Source organism: Seriola lalandi, unplaced genomic scaffold, assembly GCF_002814215.2.
Source record: "Seriola lalandi dorsalis isolate HSWRI2012SDOR001 ecotype SW California unplaced genomic scaffold, Sedor1 jcf7180002054947, whole genome shotgun sequence".
In the NCBI taxonomy this organism is placed as follows: Eukaryota; Metazoa; Chordata; class Actinopteri; order Carangiformes; family Carangidae; genus Seriola; species Seriola lalandi.
This window is the reverse complement of record NW_019525498.1, coordinates 830,703-848,328: the sequence shown is the minus strand read 5'-3', so window position 1 is coordinate 848,328 and position 17,626 is coordinate 830,703. Positions and strand designations below refer to the sequence as shown.

The 17,626-nt window shown below is 44.0% G+C and overlaps 1 protein-coding gene across 6 annotated transcripts in view; it reads right to left on the bottom strand.

Annotated features, from left to right (window-relative positions):
* Positions 1-17,626, bottom strand: part of myo6a (myosin VIa) — a 111,171-nt gene that overhangs the window by 50,545 nt on the left and 43,000 nt on the right. For all 6 annotated transcript variants that reach the window (XM_087170430.1, XM_087170428.1, XM_087170431.1 and 3 more), the window contains exons 12-15: positions 15,327-15,471; positions 3,223-3,380; positions 2,656-2,747; positions 1,393-1,465 (exon numbers count right to left, since the gene is read on the bottom strand). In XM_087170430.1, coding sequence (XP_087026556.1) covers positions 1,393-1,465; positions 2,656-2,747; positions 3,223-3,380; positions 15,327-15,471 — 468 coding nt within the window. The remainder of the gene's footprint in view (positions 1-1,392; positions 1,466-2,655; positions 2,748-3,222; positions 3,381-15,326; positions 15,472-17,626) is intronic.

The following is a 17,626-nucleotide window of genomic DNA, read 5'->3' as shown; positions in this document are numbered from 1 at the left end:
GAATGAATGAATTAAATTGTTTTAACAATTTGAACGATTGAAACAGTTTTCAATGAGCTGATAAAAAAATGAATGAATGGATGAATGAATGAATTTTAAATTTAGAGTGGAAACTCATCTATGAGTTTGCGTGAATGAATGAATGAATGAATGAATGAATGATCATCTACTGAACAATATTCAATTATTATCATTCATTCTATTATAAACCAATTGCATTCGTAGAACCATACAAGTCTATGGTAAATGAATGAATGAATGAATGAATGAATGAATGAATGATCATCTACTGAACAATATTCAATTATTATCATTCATTCTATTAATTGCATTCGTAGAACCATACAAGTCTATGGTAAATGAATGAATGAATGAATGAATGAATGAATGAATGAATGTGTGAGTTATACTTGCACTGGGACAAAGTTATTCTGTGAAGCGACTCTGTGTTTATGAGATGTGGCACTAGTTTTGATTCGCACTTGTTGTAATTCCGGCTCCGTGTTGCTCGCCGTCATGGATTCACTCTCTGTGTGGATTTAATTTTCCGCTACATCAAGTGGGATGTTTATGTTCTCTCTGGTCTCCGTGTGGACGGAGAGTAGCCGCAGGTTTTTACAGCAAACAACAGGAACCCAAACAAACAAATACACCCCCCCCCCGCCAACTCCGCTGTAGTTAAGCATCTTATATTGAAGTTGTTTCACGGAGCCGGACATCAGCAAAAAGCATAATTAACCTCCGTCACCTCTCACCACCTCTCACCCGTCTCCCTCCCTGCTCATGGAGCGATGGAGACACATTTCAGTCAGCACAGGGATTCCTTCTCTGGAGGCTTCAAACCTTTGTCTCTTTACTCCGCCCCATGACACCGGGGTCAAACTGTGGCGGGGCCGCCATCGTAGAACAGAGGGCGCGGAGCCAGCGGCGCGTTAAAGCCAATAATGAGCAGCACGCTTCCCGCTCATACACACAACTTTCAATATTGCCTCCTTCTGTATAAGCTCAAGAGGATTATCAGCTCAAAACCTCGCAGTGAGGAAATTACAAACACCATTACTACAAAGTAAAACCAGCAGGAACAACACTCCAGAGGCTGGAGGAGGGTTTATCGGAGAGAGATTTGGTGATTCACTGATCGATCCAACCGACCGACGCAGGAGGAAACACAAGAGCTGATGATACAGAGTCAGAACCAAGTCTAAAGTCTGGTTCCTAATTTCAATCAACATCTGGACTTTTGATAATTCACAGTTTGAATGGGACTCTGTTCAGGAAGGTGAAGGTGTCCTAGTTGGTCTCATCACGCACATAATGTTCTTTAAAGTTCTCACCTTTACAAAAGGGAAAAGATGAAGGAAACACAAGTGTGGTTGAGTGGCGTCTTCTTACCTATGCAGTCCTGATTGTCGACGTAGTGAACCTCGTTGACTCCGAGCCCCTCCCTCTGGTACAGCTCTTGCTCCTGGAACATAAACGAGATATTCATAATGAGAAGCCATAACGATATCTGCGGCGGCGCGGCGTTCGTCTAACGAGGACGGGGAACGACTTCCTACTGAAGGGCGTTCGAGCTCAGTAACAAACGGCTCTTACACCAGGTTTTTTGCCGTTACGCTTCCATGTGCCAACAACTACAAGTCTGTAAACGAGGAGATTCGAGGTGAAATGAGACGTGTGATGTTCGGGGGGAAAAAGTAAATGAGGGTGTTTTTCCAACAAAGTTCAAACAGATTTTTTCTTTAATTTGATGCAAAACCTTGATTTCTGCAAAATTAACTTCATTCACACAACTGAGGTCTGACGTGTGAGACCTCAGGGTCATCAGCTGAACATTTCCTCCCACAATCAAACAACAATAAAACCGTTACGGAGGCTGCAGCTGTGCGAGGTCGACGCCGGGCTGCCGCTGCATGGCGGAGGATCGAGCGCTCGAGAGCCGTCTAGTTCATTATGTGAAATCCTTCAGCCACAACAAAATTATACATCCAGCATCATTATTTCCAAAACAGAAATGTGGTGTTTGGAAGATTCTAGACTTGGGCAGCGTCGGTTTATAATGTTGACCCTGGATAACGGTTGTCTGGGTGTTGGGAGACGTCGGTGAATCGCCAGTTTAATTTCGAAAAAACAAGATGACGACAATTTGAGAGAAAAAAACACAGACGACGGCTGTTACGAAAGAAGCAACATGAAACTTTCACACTCGTGTTTCTGCAGCTTTTCGTGGTATAAAAAGGTGTTTCAGCTGTTTTCCTGCCATAAACAGTAATCATCATGAAGCTTGCTTTCATTCACAAGTGAAAAATTATGTTTTGGAATGAAACCCTCTCCTTTGAAAATGATTAAAGTTTAGGTTTTATGTTTTGAGGCTTTTTTTGGAAAATAAATACTTTAATTCAAAAAGGAGGAATCCACAATTTAAAGATGGACAGTCCTTCTTAGAAAATAAGTGCTTGCAACAAGAAAAACACTTTTATCAAAGCACAAATCAAAGTCGTGGGTCGTCCCGAGCTGTTTGCTGAGATTAGGAGGCGTCTGTAAGTGCAGGCTGATGGATCTGAGGGGGTCGACTTTGGGTTTATTTTTCCCCAATACGAAATGAAAACACTCTCTCTCGCTCTCTCTCTCTCTCTCACTCGCTCTCTCTCTCACCTCTTTGAGGATGCGCTCATTGAAGAACTGCTGCAGTTTCTCGTTACAGTAGTTGATGCAGAATTGCTCGAAGCTGTTGTGTTCAAAGTACTCTGCAAAATAAAACAAAAACAGCAGGAGACAGTCGGTTAAAGATGCTGCTTCACCGTCAAAATAAATCAAGACTTTCATTGTTTTAAGGAAATCATGCAGCTTGTAGCTGCTGCTTTGATCCCTGTGCAATGTGCAGCCTTTACAATGTCTTTGAACATGCTCAGTACTCCAGGTAATGCCAACTTCCTGTTCTTCTCTTTTCTTTCTTCTCTGCCACTTTGCAAGAATCAAATAATACACTTACTCTGTCAACTCCTCAGGACATATGTGTGTGTGTGTGTGTGTGTGTGTGTGTGTGTGTGTGTGTATATCCCATAATTCAACTGTCACAAAGCAAACATGAAGCTGTGACAGACTTGTGTTTAAAGAGTTGTGTGTAAACCAAGATTCAGTTTGATTTATTTTTTTAAAAGAAAGCGACTTGCAGCTTTCAGAGTCTGTTACAGTGATGTCGGGTTTTAAAGGGAAACTGACCGAAACCAGCGATGTCCAGGACGCCGATGAAGTTGGCGGAGGAGTCGAAGGGGAAGCACTGGTTGACCCGGGTCACCACGTGGTCGAACAGGCGGCTGTACACGGCCTTCCCCAGGGCGTCCCGAGCGTTGTTGGCCTGCTCCACTTTGAGCGGCACTCTGGAGGAAACACGCACAGGGAGGAAAACAAAAGGGTCAAAATAAACGAACTAATGTCATAATGTGACCCGACTGGTTGCAGCTTCGAATTATCTTCAGCGCTTAAAGAAACTCGTGAGACACCAATAAGTGGAAACTGCTTCTGAAAACAGGTTCAAATGTCTGGAAAAGGTTATTTTTCTCTCAGTTTGTGAATGATGTTTGGGAGCACCAGTTTAAGTCGAACCACTTCAACAAGCTGAAGAGGCGAGTCGAGGTGGAGTTCAAGTGTCACTTGAAGATGAAGCACAGAGGGAGGAGGAGGAGTTGACGGTTCAGCACAGGCAGTGGGAATGGTTAAAGTGGCTGTAACAAAGTAATCTAAGCTCAAAGGCCCACTTACTGACTTTCCTGAGCTTTCAGTCGCATAAGATGCCGCAGGGGAGCAAAGTTTGAGCTCAAGATATTCATAAAACTTCACAGTGTAATTTACCTGACGATGGTTCAGTATTAAATTCACATAAATCTTTCTGATGTCTGATCGGGCAGCTCCTCATCACACACGGATATCACCTGTTACAGCTTCAGATGTAAATAATAAATAAACTGAATATCTTCATCAACGATAAAAACAATAATAGTCACAATAGTTGCAGCTGTAAAGGAAAAGTACTGTTTAAAATTAAGAAAACGCAACCAAACCTTTTTGTTAAAGGCACAAGTTTGTTGTTACTAAGGCTCAATCACAAGGTCATAAAAAAGGTGATGCACCTCTGACTTCAGCACTGCCTCTTTAAATGTGTGTAACTTAAAGCTCCTCCAGTGTAAAGGTCTGTGTCCATGTGTAGTGTGATTATAGATCAGCTCTAGCTTCTATATTAATACTGTGAAAGTATCAAAGCCTCAGTCCACAGAGAAATGCACACAGCCTGTATTCACAAACTGAGCCTTAAAACCAGCCGTCAGGACTTCTGGAACTTTGTGATGTCACAACAAAGCAGTCACCAAGCCCCGCCCACCTGGACCCACCATCCAAACCTTGCAGGATTTGGTTTCTCTGAGTATTTTTACCTGAAATCTGCTTTATTTTTATTGGATCACTCAGAAAACAGTCAGCCAATCAGAAGAGAGGCTCAGAGCCTCCTCTCTTCTGATTGGCTCACAGACCTGTTGTTACTAGAGCTGCAGAGAGAAGCCTGAGAGAGGAGATGTAAAACTACACTGAGATGGTTTTTATATCTTCTGATGGATCAACACTTTGAATAAAACACAGAAGAAGAAGAAAATATGAACCTTTAAGAATTTAAGTTTATTCTTCTTTCAAACACATTGAGCAATCGATCGGTGTAAACATTAATTTGTCACTTGAGGATAAAAGGAGTCTGCTTATTCACCTGCAGACCAACACTCGGTTTAAACGAACAGACCTTGTCTGACTCTTCAAGCAAGTAATTGCATTATTGGCAGCTGGGGAAAGAGAGATTGGGTGAGAGGTGGCGCTGACAGAAACCAGAGCTGGCAGCGAGCTCTGTGGAGGAACGGTAATTGCTCAATAACTGTAGACAAAAGAAGTGACCCGATCGCAGAGGGGCCAGATAAAATGTACCGCATTAATCTGCCGCGAGGTCGGAGGTTCAGCCCGGGCCTCAGCTCTGGACTTTTACGTCAGTATGACCGCGGTGCATTCAAGGACACATTGGGAAAACAACTCAGAGATAATTTACAGATTTATCACCGTGTGAAAGTTTGAAACGGTGGTTTGATGAAGTAAAATCCTCACTCAAGCTCTACTTTTCAACCTCATCTCCCAAACTTCATCCTGGATAATTTATATTTCATTATTTGGATTGTTTAATTATTATGTTTGCGGTGATCAGGTGACAAAGATTATATGAAGACATCACCTTCACCGCTGCCCTCGCTCCACTACCTGCCATCTTTAATTCATGCCTGCCAGAGCTCTTAACACCGCGATGAGGTGCTCTCATTTAAAAACCAAGAGGTCTAAATGCCAAGGCAGCATAATGTCACAACACTAATCGTACAAGTAGCCTAATATGTATTCCTTATGAGCCTCTGCGCTGTGGATGTTTTCCCCCCTCTCTCTCTCTCTCTCTCTCAGTTTAATTACTGATGTCGCCATTTGTAGAAATTGTGCCGCGTGAAGACGCCTCCTGGTGTGCAGCTGCTCCCCGACTCCGTCCTCAAAGACGACACACGACGAGAAAAATGGATTTTAAATTGGACTTTTGAGCCGAAATGTTCTGACGTGTAACAGAGAGACACTTGAGCTTTGTGTTAATATATCCCTGACTCTGTTCTGCTGCACAACACTACACTGCCTTAAGCCACTGCTCATTCATATAAATAAATATTCATATATATATATATATATATATACACATTGTTATATACACACACTGTATATATATACCTGTGAAGTACAGAACAAGAACACTAAACCTGGCAAACACAAAACAACAGCTGCACCTGTCCATGTGAGCGTACGTCCACTGAAGTGCTTGTTTTTGCCAATGACAGGCAGATTCATATTATATTATATTATTATATTATATGTTACATTATTATATATTGTACTGCTATCATTATTAGTGTCTGACATCATTATGGATAGGATTCCTGCAGAGATACTTTTTTTGTTGAACCAGAAACAGTCGTTACACCACCACCAGACTCCATTGACCAAAACAGTAATTTTCCCTCCCAGAACACGAGAGTTGCCAAGCAACCTCCGCCTCCATCGGTCAGACCGTTTGTGTTACTGTGTGTAAGTTAAAGATCTGAAAACTTCTTCCACCGCTGAAGGTCACACGAGAACATAAACAAACTGCCCAGCGGAGGCAGCGATCGACCAGCAGCTCCTGCGCTCTGCGAGATGAAATCACTGATTTTGTCAATGGAGTCTGGTGGCTTTGAAATAAAATTTAAAAAAGTCTTTCTCTGGAGGAATTCAATCCATCCTGATGTCAGACACTTAGAATAACGACCTCAGCCCGTCAGAGGACGTACTTTGACGAGGACGAATCTGTGTTGTGACATTATGGGTCAGGTTTAAGGGGAACAGTTGCTCCACAGCTGCCACACTGTTTATCCTCTTCACTAAAGCCACAGGACGTATGTGTGTAGAGGACGTTTTTTAATAATTTTCTATTCCATTAATTATCTCACGATTCCTCACATTTTCCCTAGACCACGTGACGGGGTCGGGGGTCGCTGCCCTGCGCAGAGCGAAGCAGTTTATGAGAAATACGTCTTTGAATTTGGATCGCGGCCGTGTTCATCAGTAGCCTCAGCTACTGGCAGGAGATCTGTGCTGGAAAATGAATTTAATTAAGTGGAAAGACTGAAATTTAAATGGATGCAGAGAGGCTGCAGGTTTGTTTAATGACACGTCCAGCTGCCAGGTTGACGGACTGATCTCCTCCCTCCCCCTCCGACCCGACAAGCTGTTAACTGCTGACCCCACCTGCCGGGGTCGCCATGGACTGGCGTTTCCTCTCCTCGTTTCCCTCCTTTTCTCACTCTCGAAGTTACACTCGCATCAGACGTTCACGGCTCTCTCTCTCTCTCTCTCTCCCCTCATCCGATGCCCCTCTCCTCCACATGAACTGACAACACAAGTTGTTAGTAACTGACATCCGGATCAACAGGCTGCGGTCGTAAATCAATCACTAATTATCACTGGAAAAACAAAACTGTTTACGCTGAAACCTGCAATAACTAATGTTTCTGGCCACTTGACTGCACAAAACATTGGTTAACACTTCCTTCTTTCCACATCCAACCTTTACGGAACGACATGATCATGTGCAGTGGTGTTTGTTTCCACCTGATGAATCCAACTCCAGTATTTCCCTGTTTTAGCTCCGTTTTTGGTCTCCACCACTTCCCGAGGGAAATATCTGGCTCTTTAGCTGCTGAATGTTCCTCCAGCTCGTCCCTCATTTCATTTCTATCTCCATCTCTTTTGCTTCTGTCTCCAGGTTCAGTACGTTCCCAAGCTTCTAAATTAAATTCTGTTTTAATGATTGACATTTCATTAAAATGCCAATCATTCAGAGGATTGGATGATAAACTATATATATATTTATATGTGTGACTTATGAGTCTTTTTCAGCTGTTTAGTTTCTCCGTGTATGAGGAGGAGGAGGAGGAGGAGGAGGAGGAGGAGGAGGAGGCCTGTGAAGGTGGGTGGCAGGAATGTGCTGATGCTGCGTTTACACAGCCAAATATGAAAACAAGGGGAGAAGCAGAAGCAGGTCGTGCAAAGTCATCACTTACTCTAAATATCTGAATCCATCTTTTTTATGTTTGCATCCATTCACCTCTCTTCCTGTCCGTCCGCATCTCTGCCCGTTTTCTGATTAACCAGTGAATTGTTTAGTTTATAAAATGTCAAAGTCAAGTCTTCAATTTCTGTCAAAAACCCTCGAAGATATTCAGTTTACAACGATATAAAAACAGAGAAAAAGCAGCAAAAACTCAAAACTCAGAAGCTGGAACCAGAGAACGTTTGCTGCATGAATGTAATGTGATTAAATAAGTAATCAATTATCAGAATAGCTGTGATTTATTTTCTGTGCTTCAAGGTAATGTGTGCGCATCCCAACGTAAAAACAAGAACGACCAAATACCGACTAGAAAAAAAAATAAAAAAGACGCTTTCTCTTTCCACGCCGCGTCTTCATCGTTACATCTTCATCGTTACGTCTTCATCGTTACGTCTTCATTAGGAAACGACAGAAGAAGAGGGAACAAGTCCAACATACACTCGGCTCTCATCCTCCAAAAATCTGCAGACAGCTGAATCCTCACCTCTCTAAACGTTTCCACGATCCGAGGAATTAATGTGACAAAACTGCTGCTTTTCAGAGAAGCAGATGTTCAGGGAAACGGGAGTGATGTGAAGTCACGACGCCGCTCGAGACGCTGTTGATGTTTCAGACTCGTAGGATCCTGATTTTACCTGCTGAAAATCAACGACTAACTGACCCAGGGCCGGGGTCACAGGACGCCGCAGTCACATTTATAATTGACCCAACGACTGTGATGCGTGTCACCGCCGACTCTCAGAATCGATGTCATTAAAGCTTTTCTCCGAGACCGACACGACAGGGAGAGTCAGTCTGCCGTTAATAACTGCCTGAGCAAGAAATCATGTAAGTTGGTTTGTGTTTGTCTCCCACAGAGGAAAATAAATGGTCTTGTTAACAGGAGTAAAGTGTCTGCTGACTCCTTCACAGCACTAACGCACTAACTCAGCCTCGCTCTGCCTTAAAAGCATCAAAGGTTCGTGTCGGCGCCGGCGGCTCAGTGAGTCAGTTTGTTGACTTGTAATTAGGAGTCTCAGGTTTGAGTGCTTCTACAGGTGCATTATGCATTTATCGCGTTGTTTGTTTGATTTATTCTCAAGTGTGTCATCTCGCAATTATACACTTTTAGTCTGGAGCTCGACGACCCGACGCGACTGTTCCCCCAAGCAAATGAGACAGTTTCCTTTCCGTTTGAGGAGCCTTGTGAATAACCAGCACATATGACGGTTTGTCTTTGTTCAGTCAAAGAAACGTCAGCAGCAGGTGTGTTCGTTCACAGACTTTAACGGTGGGAAACCTTTCTGACGAGAACGCGAGGGGCTGTGGCCACGGAGAGACCGTAAAAACCTGCTGCTGCTACACCAGAGATTACGGTTAATGACACTCATCACTTCTCACACCCTGAAGAATCTGTGTGTAGCAGCTACAGCGCCGCTCAGGCTACAGAAAGATTTTGTTTACAGAATATAAACTATAGTTAAGGTTCGGTTGAAGGGTTAACTGCTGGACTGGGACAGGAACTCCATGTCCATCCACAAACACAGACCTCCGCACACTTCATTTACACCTGACTACACAAAGAACACATCACTTCCTGCCTTGTTCAATATAAAATATATAGACATGATCCCTACAGACACAGAGGTTGTTTTCTTTCCTGGCATTTACATCCAGACTTTCTTGTGGGTTTATTTATGTGCATGTACAGGAACTTATTCACAATCCAGGATCTGGATTTTGCTTTTACAAAAAAAATGGCCTTTTTCTAAAGAAGGTATTCTCACATACAGACGTCTTAGATTCAGGTGTGTCAGAGAGAGTGAAAGAAAAGACATTTGTTCAGGACTCTCTTCGTGCGTCTTCCTTGGGTTTGGTCTGTAAGGTTTGTGTGTCCTACATATATTATAAGGTGTAGGGTAACATCATTATTAACTTTCCAGTCAGGGCTGCACCGTGTGCAAAAACGTCCCCGCTGCAGACATCAGGTATAACCATGGAGACATAAAGGTTATTTACAGTCAGAGTGTTTACATGCACACAGTGAATCCAGGTTACTCAGAGAAATCAGGTCACACAGGAAATGTAAACTCTCTGAATGTCGCTCCCTCAGTTTCACTTCTCTTTACCGTCACAGCCTCGTAATTAGATTTGTGTTGAAGTGTACCGAGCAGAAAATAACACACAAATAAAGGAAACAAAAAGATAAACATCAGACTGTAATTCCTTCCCTGTGTCTGACCCCCCCCCCACACACACACACACACACACACACACACACGGCCGTCTGCACTCTCGCTTACATAACCCCGACAAATAAATAACCAGCTTAGGTGATGCAGCCAGCTGGCGGGAGTCCAACGCGCCGCCTCACAAGGTTTCACCTGCTGTTCTCACTCCATCCACTTTCACCCACTGTAAAAATTAAAGCAACATTCTGCCACATTTTCATATAAATAAGCGTCTGTCGTGCTGCCGTGCTGAATATTCGGCTTTTAATGTGGGAGAAATTCACTCAGGAAGTGACGTGTTTTTATATTTTTAGTCAGTTTGGAATTCAAAGTAAGAGCTGAACATGAGCTACAGACTCTTCATCAATGGAAAGCCACAGTCCTGCCCACATGGTTCAGGGCATCCTGCACGGTGCAGCCAGAAAGGGAGATTTGAGATTCCCTCCATTTCCTGATTGATCGACTTTATCGTCCAGCTCAGCTTCTCCAACAGTAAAAATACCTCCACAACACACCACTAAAAACACACAGCGCACAACAGTGACAATGAGCAGGTGGCAGCAGATACCAGAGAGCAAATCTTCTACAATAGCAGGTGTTTCCTGCTGCAGTCATTCGGTGTTTAATGCCTTTATGGCAAAGGAATAAAAGACTTCTTGTCCATGTTATGGAGCTTTCTGCATCTTTGTATCTTCGACAGTTTTGAGGAACGTGTCTTTTGCTCTTTACAACGAGCCGTTACGTTGAATGATGAGATGCTTTCAGGCTCTTTCACCGAGTTCTCAGTAAAAGTCTGTTCTGTCCTGCTGCTGTCTGGAATATTAGGACTGCATTTCCCATAAAACTCACAGTTGTATTGTGCAGCTTCCTGTCAGTCTTCCTCCTCCTCCTCTTCCCTGGAGGCGATGAACATGTTGGAAACCATTTTTTTTTTTTCTATCTTCAACCATCTGCCGTCAGCAGAAAGTCTGCTGCCTCGTGAGTCAAAGAGGATCTTTTGCTTTCTCAGTCAAAAGGTTTTTCTTTTTGGCTTTAATGGGGAGAATAAACATGTTGGAAGTGATTTTTCCCATCAGCTTTCCATCCCTTCCACCATCTGCCGCCAGCAGAACCTCAAACGCTTTAGACCCGTTCGCACTGGAAGAACGGCGCCCCCTACGGGCTCGATGCTAAAAAAGCAATCCGGCTGATCTCTTTAACATCCGACCTGGCGTCAGCTGACAGGAAGCGGCTTGTCATTCGTCTGCAGCGGCTCCTCTTCGCTCAGACGAAAGAGGAGAAAATCAACATCAGTGTGGGAGGTTTTGAAATCGAGGCGAGTGCTTTGGCGTTCAGATGGCGCTGAGCTGCCAGCTAAACAATCACAGGCTCCAGAGCCGCGGGGTTCAGGCCGAACGCAGCGGGGGGGCTTTGAGGGGGAGGCTGTCACTCCAACTGTCTTTACGTCTCTACATCTGACTGTTTGTTTGTGTTGGAGACATGCTGATGCTGTCGCCGCTATGCGATCTCCACCGAGAAGAAAAACGATTCAAATAACACCTTGAAACATAACGGAGCATCATTTAAAGATACACGCTGACAGATGAGTCATAAGTCAATACTTTCATTTTATTTCTGATCCTTCAGTTACAGCTTCTCCACAAAGTCTGAGCGAAAACTTAAACAAGAGTTAAACATTTAAAAAGTTTTCTTTTTTTTTTTGTGTAAAAGTGGGAAGTTACGGCTCCAGTTAGGGTGATGACTTCTGCAGGAACAACGAAGTAAAACTGTTTAAATCCAGATTTAAAGAGCTATACGAGCACTTGTGGGTCAGGAGGGAGACGAACAAGGAAACAAAAGACAACAAAACAATAAAATGAAACTCTGAGAAAAGGTCTACAGTTGTTTTATTGTTCTGTTCTGTTCTGTTCTGCCCGGCTGATTTACACTTAACGCTTATGTTTAAGCCTGAATTAGTTCCAACTGCTGCTGCTAAGCTGAAGTTTTTCTTTATGTTTGATTTAAATTTTAAAAGCTGTGATGTCTCTTATTTCACGGAGCTCTAAAGCCCCAGCTGTTCCAAATGATTTGACTTTTCTTCCCGTGAAATAAAACAGCGGCTACAACAGAGGGGAGGGGGAGGAGAGGGAGCCCCTCCTCCACAGGGTCTCTGCGATTGTTTGAGGTCTGATTACAGTTTGATTACTGCGATCACCCTGAAACGATGGACACGTCTCACTCTCAACAGTCGCCATCTTGGCTACACGGCAGAAGGGGAGGGGCCACCAGCGTATTTTCAAACGACCGGAAGAGGAGGACACGTCGTCGACGCAGGTGTCACATGACACACGTGGCACAAACAGGAAAGTACAACGTTCATTTTGAAGTCAAGTGAGAAAAAGGGCAGAGTTCAGCGCTGTGTGCACAGTGAAGTACGTGTGCACGGACTGAAGACAGCACTGGACTCCAGAACCACTTGGTTAGATAAACAACTGAGTGTAACTCTGAGCTTTCCTCCAATCAGCTTACTGGGTCAGAACCAGCTGACGGCACAAGGCGAGAGAGAAGAGGAGTTCCCTGCAGGAGGGAAGAAGACGGGACACAAGTGAAGTTCAGAAAACGACAGTTAACCAGCAGGAGAAGCTTCAGTCAAATATTCAAAACCACAACATGAACCTTAAAAATCAAAGCCACATCACACACAACGTCTCTCACACAAAACACACACACGCAGCCGTGAGCTGGTGTGTTCTCCTGCGGCAGGAAGAGGAGGAGGAGGAGGAGGAGGAGGAGGAGGAAGAGGAGGAGGAAGAGGAGGAGGAAGAGGAGGAGAGCACCATATGTGCTCCAAAGAGCCAATTGTCACATTTAATTTCACACAGTACATGTAGATGAGGCGTCTCACAGTTCAGCATGTGGCGTTTTCAGTATCGGGAGGGAACTTCAATTCATCCTCACGAGCTGCGTCCGTGGTTTGAATCCCTCCTGGACGGTGGACGTGTCCAAATATTTCCTTCCCTTTCTCTTATGTCAAAGTGCTGGAGAAATAGATGTAAAATCTACTTAGAATATAAATTAAATATGAAGATCTCGACACAGAGCTGATATAAACGAAGCTCTGAGCTTCTTCTACTGCGCTTTTATCCACCTCGCCTCTCTAAACAGGGTCCATTAATAATATTAGAGGATGTATCCTATCAGCATAATTCGGCGTGCAGCAAACTGTAAAGGTCACCCTCAGTGAAAGTAAAGAGGAATCCCCTCGCTCTCACGGGCGCTGAGGTGGAGGAAAACGACTCGCAGCACAATTCTTTCCACTCGTAATTCATTTTACGGGCGCTTCCGTCCACGATCACAAGGGCATGTGAAGTTATATGGAGCTTTAGTGACGATTCAGTGACAGGAATTGTTCTCTTAATCTCCCGGATGAGCGAAGACGACGCGGCGTCACGTGGAGATATTCCCTGACGCGCCGCTGTGGAGGTTTGATTTAGTTTCTGATGAAAGGAAAACCACGTGTCTATGCCAGCTAGGCTAAAAGCTCGTTAGCATTACATCATCAAGACCGGACAAAAGGCGCTCATTTACCAGAGGGGTTTCAAACCCAAGACACAAATACTCTACGCTAAAACAAAAGCTTCTTTCTGGAGCCGCCATCTTGAATGGACTCTACTTATATATCTGCTCTGCAGTCTTATGGACCGCTCGCTGACGGAGCCGACATCAGAGGCATCGGCGGGTTCAGTCTCTTGCCCGAGGACGCTTCGACTCGTGGGAGTTATCGTCTTCATTGTTAAACAAGTCACTGACATTTTGTTCTTACGCTCAGATTCCTTCAGTCTTCATTGTCTCTTCACAACAAACAGACCAGCTGATTAAATCCAGTAAACATCAGTGTGACGCTCTTCAGCAGACACAGTCAGGAGCAGCTGTTTGCTCGTTTCTCTGACAACTTAAGATCCAGACGTCGGATGACTAGAATCCTTCATCCAGCTGCAGGCGATAGTGACATGGTTATAAAAAAAAAAAAGATGGCGACATGAGCTGAAACAGTGAGGAACACGTCAGCTGGAAGTGTTCTGACTTCTGATGTAATGTCGGATGTAATGGAGTGTATCTGTGATCCTTCACAGGCTGGCAGGTCACCTCTGTTTACACACTGCACACACACCAACACGGCACAGTCGCACCGCATTTGCTGAAGTTGTCACAAGGCCTTCTGGGAAAAACAGGAAGCCACCGACTGAAGCAGAAGATGCTGATAACACAAGTTCTCAACTCTGTGCAACAGTCAGTCATTTGACCTTTTCAAATCAAACTAATTTCAGGGTCCAGACGCTTCAGTCAGAGTCCAGATGGCTCAGACGCTCAGCTCAGGCTTGATCTGCGAGTCTGTTTCTGGACAGTGGAGGTGAGGCAGCCGGCTGTTCGAGCGCCGTCAGCCGGCTGCTAACCAGCTGCGCTGCCGCTCCTCGGAGCCTCGTTTCGCTTTACTGTAAAAAGCCTGATGTCAGCCGAAGTGAGGAAGCGATCGCCCGCCTCGTTCGACACTGATAACAAGAGCGGCGAAGCATCGGCCATCTGCTCCGACCCCCGTGTGTGAGGGGGAGGTCACCCACGCGGATCGGACCTGCTAAGCTTTCAAGTGCTGATAAGCCTAAATTTGATTGTGTGAAGTGATTTCTTGTCAAATACTGAATCGTTTTAGTTGAAAAAAACCATCAAACCACAAAATCCATTTAGTAGCTATTCTGGAGCTTTCTACTGTATAATACAATCTTCCTCTACAATACAAATGTAGAGATTAAAGCTCCATATTTTCTTCTTCTTCTGTGTTTCATTTGAAGTGTTGATCCATCAGAAGATATATAAACCATCTCAGTGTAGTTTTACATCTCCTCTCTCAGGCTTCTCTCTGGAGCTCGAGTAACAACAGGTCAGTGAGCCAATCAGAAGAGAGGAGGCTCTGAGACTCACGAAGATGAAAGGTTTATTTCCATTTTCATGCAAAGACAGTAAAGATACGTGAGGCCGGATGACATCACAACACCCTTCAATTAAACCCTGTCATCATAATCAAACATCTGGAAAATATCCTTAAAGTTTCCCACAGTCTCAGTGTAATGTTCTGTTCACTTCAAGGATACGGTGATTCGCTTTTTATATGCAGAGATAACTTCTTTTAACTCCTGAGTCCACAGACGCTGAAGGAACGAGCGCCATGTTGACTTCAAACCTGTGTGAGTGTAAGTCTGTAACAGCAGCTGTGGACTGGAGGGAACGAGTCTCCCAGCTCTATAAAGACGCTCTGCTGCTGTAAATGTCAGTGTGCAGCTGTTTGTGTGTATCTGCTCCACTCAGAGCTGTGTGTGTGTGTGTGTGTGTGTGTGTGTGTGTGTGTGTGTGTGTGTAGGCAGGCCTCTTACTTGATGACCGTTCCTTTGGCGCCCCCTGCTGTGGTGAGCATGACCCTGGTGGTGAGGCTGACTCTCAGGTCCTCCTCCTCCAGGCCCAGCAGCTCGGCGCAGTGCTCCAGGGTCTGACTCGACTGGTTCCTGATGGTGCAGCCGCCTGCAAGACGGGGAGAAGGGCGAACATCGTCATCGAGGCTCCTGTCAGGCGTCCGAGGCGGCGAGAGCTCACAGGTTTTTGAAGGGAGCGCTGTCAGACTATGTTACTGTGCAAACCTCTAATCTCCAAAATGAGCATCAGACACTTTGACCTGACAGGAAGTGGAAAGTTTGGAAACTTGAGCACAGCTGTATTTTGTGAACGTCAGCTGTCACACTAAACACCTGAGACTTATATTTATTATATTACACTATATTTTATATGCTACACCATATTATTGTACTATATTATATAATACTGTATATTATGTTGTAATATAGTAAAATATTAAACCTTATATAAACCGGTATCGACGATAACTGTGATATTTGTAAATGGTGTTAATAATACACACACATCAGTTCTTTTTGCCTTTTTGTTTTCCATGAAGCTGTTCTTTGTGTTGTCATGGTTACAGACCCCCCACACACACACACACACACACTTCCCTACAGTTGTATTTGAGTTTAATTCATCTGCCAAAAAAAAATAAAAATAAGAGACAAAACATATATCTGACATATTCTGTACTCCGTGCTGCATTATTACTTTATGTTTACATGCTGCTTGACTTGATTTACTTTTCATTCATTCATTTCTTTCAGTTTTCTGTGTCTGTGCTCGTCTCTGTCCTCGTGCTGCCGCCTCACCTGGATTTCTCCTCCAGGCATCACCGCAGGTGAGGGAGGTTTTTCTAAAGAAACGTGTTGCAGGCTTTAGAGAAGATGAACTGTCTCACAGTCAGGAGTTTTTAGTCCTTTCTGAATGGAGCTTACAGTTTACTTCCGTTTTCCATAAACAAACGGGTCAACAGGGCGACGGCAGCCGCAGCGTTCACGGGTACGAGGTGTGTGTGTGTGTGACGTGGCGCTGACCCGACCGAGCTGCCTCTGATCTGCAGCTGCGGCACAATCCGAACTCTCACAACGAGCCAAAGGATTAAGTGGGAGTAAAATACGAGTGAAGTCATCTTTTAAATCCTCCGCATTCCTTGCGCTGACATATCGACGAGCCGGGCCTACGTGCGACCCCACATGGCGGCGAGGGCGAATACTCAGAGCTTATTAAGTATGGATGCTCGGAGGCATTAACAGATTCAAGGTGAGCGAGTGAGTGTTAACACCCACGTGCTGTGAGCCGAGCGAGTCCGGGGAGACACCAACAAAGCCCAGAAGGAACCGGGTGGGCTGCAGCAGAGACGACGCAGAGGAAACTCGATTCATACTGAGACCTGAGAGAGATCTGGGTTCGTCATATCGTCTGAAGCAGCTGATGAACGGAGGTGAAGGTTACACAAGTTGACACCAAGCCTTTGATCAGTATGTAAAAGCTAATTAATTATATTAAGATTATTTTCCATATTGATTTAATATTTCTACATTTTACTAATCATCAACAAATCCTGTGGGGAAAAAAAGAAAACTAATAATAAATTCCTTTAAAATATAAACATTCATTGTTTATTTCAGTTCTCACCACACAAACAGGAGGAAGTGATGCATTTGTTGGGGACTATTTTCAGCAGCGGATTGATCCACATTTGGTTCTGTAGTGAGTATGTGGGGCAGCAGGACTGAGTGTGTGTGAGTCAGAATAAACTACAGTGTGTGTGTTCATGGTGATGTCATACAGTCACTGATGTGTTTTTAATGTGTTTGTTTTTGGGATATTTGACACTGAGAAAAATATAAAATATCACCTGATTCATAATTGAACCTGTTAAATATGTTTTTCAACAAATGTATCAAGAGTCAGACGGATCAATAACTTGATCCGTCTGACTCGCTAGCTTTCCAGCGGGAAGATTGGTTTGATTTATACAGTTAGACCTAGTGCAGCGCAGGACACTGCTTTCAGATGCAACTGTAAAACAGTTTCATACATAAATATTATTCTTAAGTCAATTCAAATAAATAAATAAAAACATAAAGGCAACAAACCGGCAAAAAATAGAAAAAAAGAAAACCTATATTTGACCACTAACAGGATGTGATGAGGTCGAATCAGTGCATTAATACTAAATCCACTTTTTTGAGTTGGTGAATTACACTTCTATTGTGTTCACTGTCACAGAGCTGTCAGGCTGCCAGTGTGTTTTGTGGGGGGGGGTGTGGGG